Genomic DNA, 18,244 nt, shown 5'->3' with positions numbered 1-18,244 from the left:
TGATCAGTGATCAGAAATCAGGAAGCCCCTCAGCTTTTAGGATCTCAGCCTTGTGATGAATAAAAGAATATTCTTCAAGAAAGCAAGAACACTGCAGAGGACTAGATGGACAATTAGAAAGGACAAATACCTGAAATTTAAATTTTACAGTGAGGAAACTGAGGCCCAGAGAGGAAAATCTTTTTGCCTACTATAAAAAGCAAGTTACTGATAGAGATGGGTTTAGAAATCAGGTCTTCCAACTCCCAATTTAGTGTTCTTACTAAACTACTCTGTAGTATGCAAGTTAGATCCAAAGGATGCCTCTACCTCTCTCTCTCTCTCTCTCTCTCTCTCTCTCTCTCTCTCTCTCTCTCTCTCTCTCTCTGTCTCTCTCTCTGTCTCTCTTTTAACTCTTACCTTCTTTCTTAGAATACTGTTTATTGGTTCCAAGGCAGGAGAGTGGTAAGGATTATGAATGGGGGTTAAGTGATTTGCCCAGGGTCAAACAGCTGGGAAGTATTTGAGGCCAAATTTGAATCGAGGACCCCCATCTCTAGGCTTGGCTTTCTATCCACTGAGCCACCTAGCTGCCCCCACCACTTAAAACTATTTCCTTTTTTTGTGAAAAAAGTTTTATTTTCTCTTGCTCTCACCTACTCATGCCTCCCTTTGGAAAACATAACCCTTGTAACCAAAATGCATAGTAAGGCAAAACAAATTTCTTCATTGGTGGTGTCCAAAAACAACTGTCTCATTCTTTCTCCTGAGTCCATCATCCCTCTGTAGGGGTTGGTGGCATGATGCCTCTCCTCTTAGATGACTTTTTTTTCTGAAAATTTTATTTAATTAGATGATTTAGAATATTTTTCCATGGTTACAAGACTCATGTTCTTTTCCTCCTCTCCCTCAGTGTCCTCCCATATCTGATGTGTAATTCCACTGCATTTAACATGTGGAATGACTTTTTCCCTGATGCATTTCTACCTCGAATCATCAGAATGGTGGAATTGGGCAATAATTCCCTTCTTTCCAGGATTCACCTCAGGATCCTACTCCAAGGTAGCCCGCTTCCACTCTGACATAATTTGCTGCCTCCACCCAGGCAGCACCAACACATTCCTCCCACAGCCCATGGAAATAATAGATCTTTCCGTATGGCTGTCACAGAGCTTAGGTTGATTAGCGTGAAATTAAATTTACGATAATTAGCCGGAGGTTGGGTAGGGGCACAAAATTAACTTGACGCATTAATTTCTAGTTGTGTGTGTGTGTGTGTGTGTATTTGTGTGTGTTGTTCCTCCTCTGACCACCTTTTTCTCCATCTACCAAGAAAAGCCAAATAATGGACAATCCATTCCACCATTCAATTTCTTTCTGGCTCAGCTTCTCTTCTTCCTTTGCCGTGTTGGACAGCAACAAGGTTGCCTCACAACCATCTCCAGAATTCTCAGCTCAAATCAACAAACGATTAAGTGGCTACTGTGTGCCAGGCCCTCTGCTAGGATGGGGGGATACAAATGTGCCAAAATTCCTGCCCTCAGGGAGCTTTTGTATTATTGTAGATAGTAAAGAACTGATGGGTGGCACAGCTGGTAGAGTGCTGGGCTTGCAATCTGGCAGACCAGAATACAAATCCAGCCTCAGACATTTACAGGCTCAGTGATCCTGGGCAAGTTGCAAGTCACTTAACACTGTTTGGCTCAATTTCCTCATCTGTAAAATGAGCTGAAGGAGGAAATGGTAAACCACTCTGGTATCTTTGCCAAGAAAATCCCAAATGGGGTGAGGCCAGGAAGAATCAGACCCAACTTACAAATGACTGATTGACAACAAGAGTACTGAAAGAAGGGAGAAGGAAGGAAACAAAGTACTAAATTGGAATCAGGAAAAGGGTTCAAATCCAGTCACAGGTACTTAGTAGTGACCTTGGACAAGTTACTTTTTCTTCCTGGATCTCAGTTTTCTTCTCTGTCAAATAGACACACGAATACCTTTCCTATCCATCTCCCAGGGTAGTTGTGAGAAAAGCACTATGGGAATGTGAATTATTATTACTGGAAGCATAGGATTCATTATCATATAAGATGTGTGATTGAGCAAATCGCTTAGCTTTTCTGGTTCCCAGTTCATTATCTACAAATTGGAAGAGTTGTACTATTTAAACTTAAGTATTCTTCTAAGCTTTAAAACTATTATTTAGGGTCATTCAATATTTCCTGGCTGCTCCAAGTCCAGAAGCTTCTACTGTGTTAGGGATCAGGCACATAGGAATGACACTAATAATGACTAACATTTACTTCAGGGTAGGCAAAATACTTGCAATGTTTTATCATGTCATCCTCATGACCATGCTGGTCGGGTGCTATTACAGGCATGTCTTGTTTTATTGGGCTTCTCTTTATTGTGCTTTGCAGACACTATGTTTTTTATAATTTGAACGTTTGTGGCAACCCTCCATTGATAAAGTCTACTGGTGCCATTTTTTCCCAATCAGTAAGTGCTCACATTGTGACTCTGTGTTTCATTTTGGTAATTCCTGTAATAGTTCAATCTTTTTCATTATTATTATGTCTATCAGGGTGATCTGTGATCAGTGATAAGTGGTATTACTACTGTAATTGTTTTGTGGCTTCATGGACTACTTGCATAGAAGACAGTGAACCCAATTGATAAATATTGCATGTATTCTGACTGCTTCACTCACTGGCCATTTCCATCTCTCTCCCTCTCCTTGAGCCTCTCTTTTCCTGAGATCCAACAACATTGAAATTAGGCCAATTGATAACTTTACAATGGCCTTGAAGTGTTCAAGTAAAAGGAAGAGTCGATTGAAAGGGCAAACTTCATCGTTTTATTTTTTAAAATTGCCACAGCCACCCCAAGTTTCAGCAACCACCACCCTGATCAATCATCAGTCATCAGCTCTGAGGCAAGACCCTCCACCAGCAAAAAAGATGATATCTTGCTGAAGGATTAGATTATGGTTAGCTTTTTTGTGTTAGCAATAAAGACTTTTAAAATAAGGTGTATACAATGATTTTTATTTTATTTTTGTTTTTTAATTTGAATATTTTATTTAATTAATTAATTTAGAATATTTTTCCATGGTTACATGATTCAAGCTTTTTTCCCCTCCCCTTCTTCCCCTGCTACCCCATAGCTAACAAAAAGTTCCACTGGGTTTTACATGTGTCATTGGTCAAGACCTATTTCCATATTAATATTTGCACCAGGGTGATCGCTTAGAGTCTGCATCCCTAATCATATGCTCATCGACCCATGTGTTCTGTATGCAATGATTTTTAAAAGAAGTGATATGATTACACATTTAATGGATCAAAGTATAGTCTAAACCTAACTTTTATATGTATTAGAAAACAAAAGCATTCATGTGATTTATGTAATTACAATATTTGCTTTGTTGCAGTGGTCTAGAATGGAACCCACAATATCTTTGAGGTATGCCTGTATTATTTCTACTTTACAAATGAGGAGATTGAGGCAGACAGAGGTTAAATGACTTACCCAGGGTGAAAATGAGGGTATCTGGAGCAGGTATTTAAGTTAGGAAACTCAGGTTATGTGTATTCAAAGAAAACTTAAAACATGAAGCAGCAAAAATGAATAATGATATTTATGATATTTATACACATTATTGTATGATTCAATAAGGTAGATAATAAAAGTAAGATTTCCATTTTATAGACCAGGAACTTGAGGTTCAGAGACTTGGTCATGGCCATCTAACTTCACAAACAGTAAAGACAGGTCTTGAAGAGTCTAAATCCAAAGTTCTTTCAACCCCATTTTCAACTATTCCATCACTGTAGCACAGTACCTGGCACATAGTAAGTCTTTAATAAAGGTTTATTGATTATTGACTATACTAAAGGAACTTAGAAGAGGAAAGGGTAACTGTGGCTTTAGTCAGGGAAAATTTCCAGAAGGAGGTATCTCTTGAGGTAGGCTTTGAAGGAAGGGAACGTTAGATATCACCAATGGGAAAGGTTAGTCAGTCAGTCAAAAAACATTCTTTAAGCTTCCACTGTGTCAGGCTCTGGACTAAGTGCTCAGGGTACAAAGAAAGACAAAACACAGTCCCTGCTCTTGAGTCTAATGGGGGAGAGAACATGCAAACAACTGTGTACAAACAATGGATATACAGGATAAATGAGAAAGAATTGACAGAGGGAAGGCTCTAGCAATAAGAGTGATCAGAAAAGGGTAGGTGGGGAAAACTAGATGGTACAGAGAATAGAGTGCTGGTTCTGGCATCATAAAGACCCATCTTTTTGAGTTCTGGCCTCAGACTTTTACTAGTTATATGAGCAAGTTGCTTAGCCCTGTTTGCCTCTGTTTCCTCATCTGAAAATTGAAATGGAAAGGGAAATAGCAAACTATTATATTATCTCTGCCAAGAAAACCCCAAATAGAGTCACAAAGTCATGCACCACTGAGAAATGACTAAACAACAACAATAACAAGGTAGAAAAAGTCATTTAACACATGAGCTGGTCCTATTGGAAAGATAGTGAGTAGATCAGTCAATAGAGCTCAGTGTAGTAGTGAGGAAGAATAGAACATAAAGTAGGGAAGGGAATGACCAGTCTGTTGAAGGACTATTTATTCCATGAATAAGGATTACTTACTGATTTGTTTAAATCAATCATTTCCATAGGACTTTAGTATTTATAAAATAATTACTTCATCTGATGGGAAGTGCCAATATTTTTAATCTTCATTTGGGAGATAATGGATCCATATTGGGAAAGGGACTCTCCCAAGGTCACAACAGATGAGCATGAATTTCCTCTCCAGTCCCCTCTTTTGTTAGTCTCATTCTGGGTCTGCTAAAAGCGGAAAGTAGCCTTGAAAAGTCACCTTTTGAAAGCAGAACAGAAGTTCTCAAAGGGGGAGGGGAAAAGAATTTACAAAAAAAATCAATAATAACAAAAAAAACCCTTTTAATAAGACTGTCATTCTACACACCATCACTTCTGGAATTGCAAGACATGGTTGCTTAAATTAAAAGCAAACCTTGTTTTTCTGCACCTCTGCACACAGCAGGTCTTAACCTAGTTTTGAAAATGCAATCCATCTTAAATTAGCATAGCTTCCAGTCCCTCCCACTCCCTTCTTCCTCCAGATTTAAGAAAAGATTCCTAAGACAGAGCAGGCTATTTACTATGAAAGAGTAGGGCAATAATAGCCAAGGCAGGGAACTGTCCCAAATACCCTGAATCTAATCAGCACTCCCAAGATGTGGATTCAAATTCTAACTCTGAAGTTTCCAAGCTGTGGGATTTAGGACAAGTCTCTTAACTTCTCTGATCCTAATTTCTTCACTAAGAGAAGAGAATTGGATGGAAGATGGAAAAGAAAAGGATGGAAGCACTTAGAGGCAAACTTAAGCTGAGCATAAGGGAAAATTTCTTACCAATTAGAGCTGTCCAAAAATGTTCTGCCCTGCTGGGCAGGGTTTGAGAGTCCTTTTTACTAATGTTCTTCACACAAAGGGTATCTTGTCAGGAATGTTCTGTAAGGCACCCCTGTAGGGCTACAAGATGACTCTGAGATCTGATTCTGTGATTTTGAAAGCAATGATCCCTAAGGTCTTTTCTAGCTTCACATTACATTTCTACAGAGGCTACAAATTGCTTTTCCTACATTGATTTAATTTTCATACTTGGAAAACCCTTGTGAGGTAGATGGTACAAAGATCACCATCTTCACTTTAAAGACGATGGCAAATACTATGAGTTTGTTCAAAGTCTTAGAGCTAATTAGAGACCCAGTCAAGATGGCAACCCAGATCTCTGGACCCAGGGTGGAGGCTCTTTTTACTCCATGGTATTATCTCCTTGATGCTATTATGGGTAGCAATCACAATAAGAGCTCACACTTAAGTAGTGCTTTAGGAAGAGGAGTCATAGTGACAATAATATTAATGATAATTATAGCAGGCATTTAAAAAGCCCTTTAGGTTTTAAAAAGCACTTTAAATAAATTTGTATAAATTGTTGTTCAGTTATTTAAGTCATGTCTGACTTTGTGAACTCATTTGGGATTTTCTTGGCAAAGATACTGGAGTAATTAATTTGTCATTTTCTTCTCTAGTCCATTTTGCAGATAAAGAAGCTGAAGCAAATGGGGTGAAGTGGCTTGCCCAGGGTCTCACAGCTAATAAGTGTCTGAGACAGATTTGAACTCAAGACTTCCTGATTCCAGGTCTAGGGCTCTATCCACTATACCACCTAGCTGCTCGTTATTATACAACATATGCTATCCTATCACTGTCTCGTGAGGTAAGAGCAATTATAATCCCTTTTCTGCAGATAAGGAAACAGAACCTTGGAGAGGGTAAGTGAATTGTCACTCACACAGCTAATAAGATATCTAAAGCAGGATTCAAACTTATGTCTTCCTTCTTCCAGGTCTAGCACTATCCATTTCATCCTTAACTTCCTTTGAGGTTTACAAAGTGTTTTCTTCATGGTGACCCTAGATGGTGTGCCATTCAGAGATTATTCCCATTTTATAGATGAAGAAATTGAGGCTCAGATAACAGCTTAACTTGCCATAGTCAAACTGCTAGAAATCTGTAGAAAGCAAGTTTCTTAATTCTTATTCTGGGACTGTTTCCCAGTTGATAAATTAACTGTACTTGGAAATAGCATTTGATTATACATTGGTGGACCACAATGGTCTTACTATGACACCACAATTTAATCTTATAGGAGTTGTGCTTCTCTTGATATAACTTCCTAAAGGCACAGAAATGTTTTCCAAACCCTCCTTTCCTTTTTGGAAAGAATTTTTCATTTTTCATTAAAAAAACAAACAAACAAACAAGAACACATTTGTAGCTGGTTGCAAATACCCAGCAACCTCTCTTAAGTCAAAGAATGTAGGAATAGAACCATCTTCAATTCTGCCATGCCACAGTTTTTAGCATGATAGTTTCTTGCCTTCAGAGAAATAGTAGGAAATGGCATTTGCTTTTTGAAGAGCACTTAGGGGAAAGAGAAGTCATTCAAAGAATTCTGTGCTTCCTGACCGGTAAATAGTCATGGCCATTAGAGGACCAGTGATGATCACCAAGGGAACTAACAGTATTTTTTTCTGCTTGTCCTTTTATTGTTGAATCAGGTCCATCAAGTTAGCTTTATTCTTTTCCCAGAAAAGGGTGGGTGATTTCTCCCCTTACCACCAATGCTCCCATGTATCAGTGCAATGTATAATGGAAGATGTGAATTTGAATCCCATCTCTGTCAATAAAAGAGGTTTGAATATTATTTGGTGGGCAATAGGAAAACATTGAATATTTTTTTTACTGAATTATTAAACAGAGGAGTAAAACCCAGCAGATCTTTTTTTTTCCCTAGGCAAAATTGGACTTTATTCACTGATTTCTGACTTTATGGCATATGCCTTTATTATTGAAAATCTAAGCAGAATGATGTCTTGTTTTGAAGTTTCTTTTTTTTTCTTTTTAAATATTTTCCCATGGTTACATGATTAAAACCCAGCGGATCTTGTATAAGACTAATTAGTCTGGTATTTGTATGAAGGATAGACTGGGCTAGGAATAGTATAAATATGGAACCCTATGATAGTTATTGTAAGAGTTCCAGTGGCTGATAATGGTGACCTATAAGAAGGCAAAGATTATAAAGGGGAATGAAGCAGAGGGGACCATGAGAGGAGATAATATAGGCAGGAAAGTGGTGCTTGGTAACTAATTGCAAATAAAAAGTTGGAGGAGAGAAAAGAGGCAAAGAAAAGACCAAAATATTTCCAACACAGGAGGTGGAGTGAGAGATGTAAAAAATAACCAACATTTATATAGTATTTTGACATTTACATAGGCTTTCTCAATTCATCTTCATGAAAACCTTCAAATTGAGTCCATATATTACATAAATGATTTAACCTAAAAGGAAACTAAGGTTCAAAATGGCTTACTTTTTTTCTCAAGGTTTCCTATATGGGAAGAGGCTGGGTTGGTACTTGGTCTAGGCTTTGAAGGATGGGTATGGCTTGGGTCTGTGGCTCCTAGGATCCTAGTGCTGGAAATGACCTGTCTCACATTTTGCAAAGGGAGGAGATTGGACTACTGAAGAGGTAAAGTGACTTGCCTAAGGTTACACAGCAAATAAAGTGCTGGAACTGGGACCTCCCCACCATCCAGACTCCTACATCAATGCACTTTCCACTGCACCACACTTCCTTCCCTGATATCTGAACATCATACTCCTTTGGATGCCCCTCGCATAGCACATCTATATATTTTTCCTTTCTCCTTTATAACAAATATTGATAAACAACTGTACAATTTGGTATGATAATTGTCGGTGTATAGTACAGGAATGAGGTGATGAAGGCCTGGAACAAGGTTGGTGGTAGCCTGAAGAGTGAAGGAAGGGGCTGCATGCAAGAGATATTACATGAAATAGCTATCCTTTCATTGTGGCTCGAACCATTCGCAGAAGATGAAGTTGTTGACTTTTCGACCGCTTAAGATCCATATTCTGTCCAAAGCCTGTCCTCTAAAGATATCTTCTTTTTAATGTTCTAGCTTGTTTTATTTTTCAGCACAGAGCTTTAAGAGTTTACAATACCAAGTCAATATGATATTTATTTTGGATATTAAACACTGACATAAAAGTTGCTGACATTAACCTTCAGTAGAAAAATTGGCTTTAATGGAGCCCATAAAAATTATTATTTATGGTGGCTTCATGGAATGTCCACATTGACCTCAGCTAAAGGCACAGAGTCTATCAATACTGTTGACAATTATTATTGAATAATGCAATTATATAGTTGGGCAGTAGAATCAAAGTCTTTGTTGATGTGAGCTGCCATTGTTCGTATTTCATTGGCCTCCCAGAAATGAGTCCTAGAAGTTGTCTAGGAGATACCCAGAGGCAGTGTGATGTAGTACACTTGGAGTTGGGAAGATCAGGGTCCAAATCTAGCTATAGACACTAGTTGTAGTATCCTGGGCAAGAAATTTGCCTTTTTGAGTTTCAGTTTCCTCTTCTGTAAAAGGAAGATGTTGGCCTCTATGGTCTCTATCCTCCCCTTAAGCTCTAACTCTATTATCCTATGACTTTGATTTTAAGCTGAATACACCAATTACCAATGAAGTGACAAAGAGTTGAAAAGGGAAGGTGAACCTGAGGCCATATTTGCATGGGATGAATAAGAATCTGGTCCCTTCTCAATGGTTACAGAAAAACAACATTTTAAAGGGAAGTTTACCAGGCAAACTACTCCAATATTTTTGCCAAGAAAACCCCAAATGGGGTCAGGAAGAGTTGGACAGATATGAACAACAACAAATGTGTGGAGATGATGAGACGTTGCATTTGGATAATAAAGGCTACATATATTAAATATGGTGAAAAGTAAAGTCTTAGAATTGGGTTAAATGGCTTTCCTTCATGTCACAGAAGGTATTTCTAAAGGAATTTTTAAAAGATAATGAGTTTTGGAGGACTACAAGCTCAGAATAAATCAATAGTGAGACACAAAAGTCAAAAAACCCAAAGAGAACATAGGAGTTGTACCCAGGGAGGTATAGTGTGTACAGAAGTAGTCATGGACTCTCTAAGCTCTGTTCTGACACAATCACCATATGAAGTATTGTGTTCTTGCTGCCATTTAAGGAAAAGCAACGCAAGTAGGGGAAAGGCCATTCATATGAGGACAGGTTGAAAGAATTGTGGATGTATTTAACCTATATCAAACTGTTTACCTTTTCAACGAGGGAAGAGGGAAGCGAGAGAAGGAGAGAATTTGGAAGTCAAGATCTGAAAAAATCCAAATGTTAAAAATTATTTTTATTTAATTGGAAAACTTTTTGAAAAGAAGAATTGATGATGTTATCTGGAGGATAGAAACAAAATTAGTAATATTTCTTTTCAAATATTTCAAGAACTGGCACATTAAAGAGGGATTTCGTCCTTTCTGTTGTGCTAAGGACCCCTGGATCTTGCCATATGATTTGCAGCTTCACCCTGAGAACTTCCAGGCCTTCCTCTCTATCCAATAGCTAATTTCTTATAGGAATTCTCTTCTGATCCTTGAGAATAGGAAGAGATAATACATGTAAGAGAATCAGCTATGATGTGTCACTTGTTTTTTTTTACATGTACTTCTCAGTTATGAGATATGTTATCATTTCTTCCATTTGTATTTCCAGCACCTTGGCACAGAGTAAGTACATGCTTTTACATTCATTCATTCATTTATTCATTCATTCATTCATTGCTGATGCTGTTCTCTTTTATTCTCCTTGACATACAATCAACTGGCTATCAAAGAATAAAAGCCAGTGGATGAAGCAACTCTATTTGGTGAATTGCTGAACAGAAGCAGTCTACTCTCTCATGAAATGTGTCATAGGATTCCTTACAATTTGCAGGTGGCAGGCAGGATCCAGGCTATGGAACTAAAAGCTTTCCTCACTATCGTTCATCTGGGAATTCACTTTCTGCTTTTCTTCCTGTGTGGATTGTTGTGTTTTCTTGGGTTCTTATAAGGCTGGATGTGGCCTGAAGCCTGACTGTTCATAGAGAGAAGTAATGTTCTCAAAGTAAAGGGTCTGTTGGTTTTTGTGTGCAAATAGGGGAGGAAACAAGGGCCCAATTTGAGCTGATCTGGTTAGGAAATATGCGAGATAATAACAAGACTTGGACACAGACAAGGATCCTTCCTAATACCTTTAAATCTCTGCATGTTACGAAGTGGTATAATAGATAAAGTGTTGGGCATAGAGTCAGGAAAATTTGAGTTCAAATCTGACTTCAGACATTTATTAGTTGTGTGATCCTGAGCAAGTCACTTAACCTTGTTTACCTTAGTTCCTCATTTGTAAAATGAACTGAAGAAGGAAATAGCAAACCACTTTGTTATCTTTGCCAAGAAACCTCCATATAGGGTCAGAAAAAATTGGATGCAATTATAATGACTGAACAGCAATAAGAAAACATGCAAATATGTTAGAAAGAAAACTTTATCTATTGAATTTCTCCTTGCCTTACCTCTTTCTAAGTGTAAAAATGGAGATTTGAACCCCGGACTTCAATCCCCAGAAGTCCTTGCTCTAGTTCCCAAGATGCCCTATAACCTCACTGAGATCCCTACCTGGGTGAGATCAAAATTTCTATTTAAACTGACTGTAAAGCCTACTGACTCTCTCTTCCTACTTCCACTTCTGTGCAGATGCATCTCTCATGATGTAATGTAAGTGAATGGGCCATTCGGCCCTCCTAGGCACATGCTTTCTTATTTTGTATTTTCTTTAATTCTTAATCTTAATAAACCTCATAAAAATATAATACTTCTAGCAGAGAAACTAATTTTAAATGCTACATAAGCAAATTGAGCCAGGCAATGAAATGAATTCATTATTAAATTATATTGAATACTTTATTATGATCTATTATATGATATATTATGACATGATATAATATACAATATTATATTGTGACATAATATATTGTGACATATATTATATTATGTCATGTTACATTATATTATATCATGTTATATTATGTTAGTTAATTCCCAGGCAAGAGGAATGAATTCTCCTAAAGCCAACCCATAGGTGGATGCTCTAAGAAAACAACTGTAATGGAAAGAACACTAGCTTTTGAGTGATGGGAAGTGGGTTCACATTCTGACTCAGCTTCACCTACCATTACCGTGAGCTTCAATAAATCCCTTTTTCTGTCTGAGCCTCAGTTCTCTTACCGATAAAATTTAGGGTTTGGATAACTCAATATTCATAGTCTTTCCCAACTCTAACTCCTATGAGAATTCTATGAATATAGGCTAGAAGAAGGAAAAGAAGCAGGTAACCACTTCCATATTCTGCTCTGTATCTTCAGCCTTGTCTAACGTGTCATTATCACCCAACAGAAGCTTAATTCAGCTATAATTCAGCTGAACATGAACATACAATAACGTGGGAGGTGTGTGCCGCACCTTGTCACTGCTCTAAGTAAAAATGATCATTTGTCACCACAGCTCCAGGGGAAGAAGCATTTAAAAGAACAAATAATACTGTTGTCTTCGTGTCAAGGTAGCTGTCTTGTTTCTTCACCCTCTCAGCTTCCCTTTTTCTACCTTAAGGACCTGGCAAGAGTGATTATAGAGAAATAGTAGAGAGAAAACAGTGAGGAATTTGTATGGGCACAGCTCATCTCATGTTGATTATAACTTTGAGAATTCAGCATGGGAAACAGGATGGCGAGGGCAGCTTGGATCATCACTAATAGTGGGATTCCAGTTTTTCTTGATGGAGCAAAGGGTGTGATAGTGGAGTTGTGGATAATACTGGAAGGAAATTTTGGTCAGGCACATCATGTGTGTGTTTGGGTGTGTGTGTGTCTGTTTGTCTGTCCTTAAAATCACAACATTTCCAAGTTGGAGAGGACTTCAGGAATCAGCTAATTCAACTCTCGCCTGAGGAGGAATCCCTTCTGTATCATCTCAGACAAGTCTCTGCTTGAACACTGCCAGCAACCTAGAGCTTGGTCCTCTCTGAAGCTGTTGATTCGATTATTCAACAGCTTGATGTGTCTGAAAATTTTTCTTTATATCAAGCTAAAAGCTACCCTTCTGTATCTTCCACCTATTATTTCCAGTTCTGCCCTTTGGGACACAGGGAAAACACCATCTAATTGTTCTTCCTAAGGTGGTGGGAGTATGTTTTATATGTAGAATGGAATAGAATATGGACCTCTCATTTCATTGTTGAGCTTTTCTTATATGGAAACTCTCTCTCTAAAATCGACTCAGACCAGCAATTTATTTGCAATTTATAGTAGGATTACAGATTTAGAGCTAGAATGGGTTGTGTTATCCAATGTTTTTATTGTATAGATGAAGATACTGAGGCCAAAGGCAGCGTGGTAGCACAGTGGATAGGGTGGCGGGCCTGGAGTTGGGAGAATTTGAGTAAAAATCTGACCTTAGTCATTTATCCAACCACGTGACCCCAATCAAGGGTCCTTAACCTGATTGCCTAGCCCTTGTCACTCTTCTGTCTTAAAATTGATATTAAGACAGATGATTTTGCTACTAGAAGCAGTAATAATAATGCAGGACAATTCTGAGGGACTTATGAGGAAGAATGCCATCCACCTTTAGAGAAAGAACTGTGGGAGTAGAAATGCAGAAAAAAACATATGAAATATCACTTGTTTGTATGGGTATAGGATTGGGGGTTTTGGTTTTAAAAGATTATTGCAAAAATGAATAATATGGAAATGGGTTTTGAGTGATAATATATGTATAACCAGTGGAATTGCTTGTCAGCTCTGAGAGAGGGGAGGGAGATAACAAGAATCTTATGAGTATGGGGAAAAAAAGATAGAGAAGGTAATGGTTTAAAGAAAAAAGAAAAAAGAAAAAAAAGGGAAAATTGAGCTAAAGATATTTGTCTGAGATCACAAAGCTAATGGCAATCAACCCAATGTTTATTAAATACCTAACATGCCAAGCCTGGTCTAGGTAGCAGAGTTAGGATTCAAATCCAGGTCCTTTGACTTGAAATGCAATCTTCTTTCAATCATGTTACAAGATTTTACTGACAGTGAGTCAGTCACACAGTTAGATTCATCAGTTTGCTGTCAGGGACAGGGTGTAAATACAGGTTTCTTGATCTCCAAAACAAGGCTTCTTTCCATTCAGTTATGCTGTCTTCCCTGGGACAACCTTTCACTGGCTGAAAAGCAGTCACCACGTGCCTCATGTCTTCTGTTCTTTTTGCTAAACATGAGACTCAAGTGACTCAAGTATCATCCTTCAATGGCATCAGTCTGTAGCCCATCAATCAATCAATGAATAAACAAGCATTTATTACAGGCACGATGCTAGGAATTGGGGAGACAAGTGCAAAAGAGAAAAAATGAAACAATTCCACCAGGCGATGAGCTTACATTCTAATGGTAGAGAGATGGCATATATAAATTGAAAACTGTATAGCATAACTATAAAGGGAAGAAATAGAAACATTAAAAGTAGTTCAATACAAGGGAGTTTGGGAGAGGGCACTGGCTGTTGGGAATATCAGCAAAGGTCTCAGGAAGAATTTGGTGCCTAAGCTTTGTCTTAAAGGAAGTGGGAGACTCTAAGACTTAAAGGTAAGGAAGGAGTACATTTCAGGCATGAGGGACAGCCAGGAAAAGGGCATCAAGATGGGAGGATAGATGAGTGTTGAGTGTGGGGAAAGGAGAGAAGGACAATTTGGCTGGAAAATGGAATATGGGAGAAGGAACCAATGTCCAGCGAGGCCAGGAAGATGCACTGTAGCTAGGATGTATGGAGTTTTTTTTTTAACTTAAATTCCATATTCAAATCAATATGGCATTGGTTCTAAGGCGGAAGAGTGGTAAGAGAGAGGCAGTGGGGGTCAAGTAACTTGCCCAGGGTCACACAGCGAGGAAGTGTCTGAGGCCAGATTTAAACCCAAGACCATCCATTTCTGGGCCTGACTCTCAATTCACTGAGCCCTTGAGCTGTGGGCAAAGTTTTAAAAGCTAAAGAATACCAGAAACTAAAGGATATCAGTGGATTTGAAAGAATGGGGGAGTGATATCGAGTTAGGCTTGTACTTAATGAAAACTTCTTTGGAAACAGTGGTAGAATGGGCAGGAGAAGGGAGAGACTTTAGGCAGGGAGACCAATGAGGAAGCTGCTGCAGTAATCTAGGTAACCGTTTAAGAGCTGAGAGTGAAAAACATTGGAGAAGAGAAATGTTGAAATGACAGAAAAGGGAATCAGTGTCAGGGGAAGGATGCTCTATTCACATATCCCCAAATGCCAGGACAGGAAGACTGCCATATAACATGGCACAGTTCTTCACTGCTAGGACCTGAAGCTGAGCATTCAGTGATTTCGATCTAATTTCTCCCCTTTGCTCTAATAATTCAACACAAGTTTTTGGTCAAATGCTTCAAGGAATCTGCTACTTTACAAAACTACAGCTACTCATGCATTGAAAATACTAAAGCAGTAAAAGAAAACAAACCAATAACACTCATTTCTAAGTAGTTCTTTAAGGTTTATAGAGGATTTTCCTCTTCACAAGCCTGCAAGGTACATAATGCAATTATTATAATCTCCATTCTATAAAATGAGGAAACTAAATCAGAAAGGGGAAATGACTTGTTGAAAGACACATCTCTAATAAATTTCAGATCTTAGGGGGCAGCTGGGTAGCTCAGTGGATTGAGAGCCAGGCCTAGAGACAGGAGGTCCTGGGTTCAAATCGGACCTCAGATACTTCCTATCTGTGTGACTCTGGGCAAGTCACTTGACTCCCAATCCCTAGCCTTTACCACTCTTCTGCCTTAGAACCAATGCCCAGAATTTATTCTAAGACAGAAGGTAGGGGTTTAAAAAAATTTCAAATCTTGAATTCTACCATATTTCTTTACTTCCATGTTAGCATTCCTTGGGCTACATGATATTATATTGGTCCTGTCTATGAAGAATTTTTCATCAGGACAAAATCTCTCACCACAGACCCAGGGGAAGTGATGCTGAAAATTCTATAAGCACATGGAGGAAAAACTTCTACCACCTGCCCATTCTCCTGCTCAAATATTCCTGATCCAACTTTTCATTTATTCTTTCATCAAGTAACCTTTGGTGACATGATTGCTAGAGAAAGAGGATGGCAAGGAACAAGGATCGGTTGGCATAAGATGATCTGAAGTATGATATGAATGGATGAGGAGGACAGGGAAGGCATTTAATTCTGTGTTCTAAGGGTGAAATGCTTTCTTTGGGGAGTCATTCTCTAACAAGTACAGAAGACCAAAGTTGCATACCTCTGCCAAGCAAGCAACCCAAGACCGTGCTTTTGACATCAAGTACTAGGCAGATTGCTGTGCGTGTGTGGGGTGCTTCAGCTCCCACAGAAAACTTTGGCCTCATTGGAATCAAGATTCATCTGAATGTAAGTTGTACTTTTCTGCTACATAGGCTAGAGAAAATAAATATGGCCTCTACTGCACATAATGATGATTGGACCTTGTCCACCCATTTTGTCAACTTTTTACATTAGAAATTGTAAGTAATTCTCACCAAAGTCATTCTGGTCTATAAATTTACTCATAGTGTCTTACTGAAGACCTCTCCTTTTAGTTCTGGTCATGGCAACTTTACATCATTTCCAATCTCCAAACATCCAACAGTTCAACTATCCAAGTAAATATATTTTAATATGCTCATTTAGTGTTACTGTTTCTTCATTACATCACTACGTATTGTATACAATTATGTATCTAATAATATCTATCTTTCTCTCTATTTGTGTCTTCTTTCCTTTCTTTGTTTCTTTCTCTTATTTCTTTCTTTGTTTCTTTCTCTCTCTTTTCCCTTCCTTCCTTCCTTCCTTCCTTCCTTCCTTCCTTCCTTCCTTCCTTCCTTCCTTCCTTCCTTCCTTCCTTCCTTCCTTCCTTCCTTCTTTCCTTTCTCTCTCTCTCTCTCTCTCTCTCTCTCTCTCTCTCTCTCTCTCTCTCTCTCTCTCTCTCTCTCTCTCTCTCTTTTTCAAAGAGATCTCATTTTAGTGGTGTGACATATTTGGGAGAGGTCAACATTTGGAACAATATTATAATAAAGCAACTTCACAGCCACCTCTCTCTTCTAACAATAACAAGGCCCTGCCTCTGCTTTGGTAGCTCATTGACAAATGTTTTGCATGACCATTACTTGTGACAGCTAAGAGAGAAACAATTTTTCACCCTCTTCACTAGGGCAGAAAATGATGGAGTGTTACATGGTTACTGTAATTAAAGATTAAAAAGCAAGGGAAAAAATCTGACGCTCAGGCCATCCATCACTCATGGACCACTCACCAGTCTCTGTGTTCTCGTGCTCAGTGTCAGTGAGGGTGAGGTTGGAGTTAGCTCGACTCGACAGGCAGGAGCTCCTCCCGGACCTGGTGCTGCGGCCCCACAGTCTTACTGGGTGCTCAGGGGACAGGACGGCATCAGCCTCAGCATCGGCATCTGAGCCAGCCCCCATGGAGTAGCCACAATGGGGCAGGCCAATGTCTGTCCTGTACAGAGTTCCATGGGGTGGGGTCACCTCTCCGAGCCCCAACTCACGAAGAGTAAAGTTGGCACCTAGAAGAAAGTAAAAGATGTGTGTGAGTTGCTAGCTAAGGGAACATTTCTGATTTGTTCTCTGATTCGGTCCACAGTTCCACTGGGTACTAATCCAGAAAGATTCTCAATCCTGCTACCTATGCAGTGAATGTAAAATTAATCCCATTTTACAGATGGGAAACTAGAGACTCAAAGAGAGTTGAAGTGATTTTCCCAAGGTCACATATCTATTAAGTATTTGAGGCAGTACTGGAATCCAAGTCTTCTGATATCAAGACTTGATTACAGCCTATTATCTCAGGAATCAAATACAAAATCATCTCATTGACAATTAAAACTCTTACTAATCAGGATCTTTCCTGACTTACCAGTCTTGTTACGTTTTACTTCTCTCCATATCTCTGTGATACAAGGACACTGGCCTCCTTGCCTTTGCAACACTCCTCCCTATCTGCATTTGTTGCTGTCTGTCCCCCATGCCTGGATTGCTCTCTCTCTCTCTTCATCTCTGCCTCTTGGCTTCTCTGGCCTCCTTGAAGAATCGGTTCAAATTCCACCTTCAAGAGACTTCTTCCAGTCCTCCTCCTCTGCTAGTGCCTTCCCTCCCAGGCTACTTTCCCTTTCTCCCTCTATATTTTGTATGTAAATAGTTATTTGGGGGCAGCTAGATGGAGCAGTGGATAGAGCGCCAGGCGTGGAATCTTTGTGAGTTCAAATCTGGCCTTTGACACTTCCTAGCTGTGTGACCCTGGCCAAGTGACTTAACTCTATTTGCCTCAGTTTCCTCATCTGTATAATGAGCTGGAGAAGGAAAGGACAAAGCATTTCAGTAGCTTTGTCAACTAAGCCCCAAATGAGTCACAAAGAATTGGACACAACTGAAACAATCCAACAACAACAAAACCATTAGACAGTGAGCTCCTTGAGGGCAAGAGCTGTTTTTTTTTTTTTTGGTTGTTTTTTTTCCCTACTTTTCTTTGCATCCCCAGAATTTAGCACTGCGCCTGGCAGATAGCAAATGCTTGAGGATTAACTTGCTGCCTATCCAAGCTTTCCACAGACTCCTCTCCATCTCTATTATGATTCTAAACACTTCAGTTGCTCCCACTGCCTAGAAAATAATGATGATA

At 39.0% G+C, this 18,244-nt stretch overlaps 1 protein-coding gene across 1 annotated transcript in view; it reads right to left on the bottom strand.

Annotated features, from left to right (window-relative positions):
- Positions 1-18,244, bottom strand: part of TENM4 (teneurin transmembrane protein 4) — a 749,441-nt gene that overhangs the window by 661,939 nt on the left and 69,258 nt on the right. The window contains exon 3 of the mRNA XM_056826133.1: positions 16,863-17,132. Coding sequence (XP_056682111.1) covers positions 16,863-17,132 — 270 coding nt within the window. The remainder of the gene's footprint in view (positions 1-16,862; positions 17,133-18,244) is intronic.

This window comes from Monodelphis domestica, chromosome 4 (genome assembly GCF_027887165.1).
Source record: "Monodelphis domestica isolate mMonDom1 chromosome 4, mMonDom1.pri, whole genome shotgun sequence".
NCBI lineage: Eukaryota > Metazoa > Chordata > Mammalia > Didelphimorphia > Didelphidae > Monodelphis > Monodelphis domestica.
This window is presented reverse-complemented; position numbering and strand designations above follow the sequence as displayed.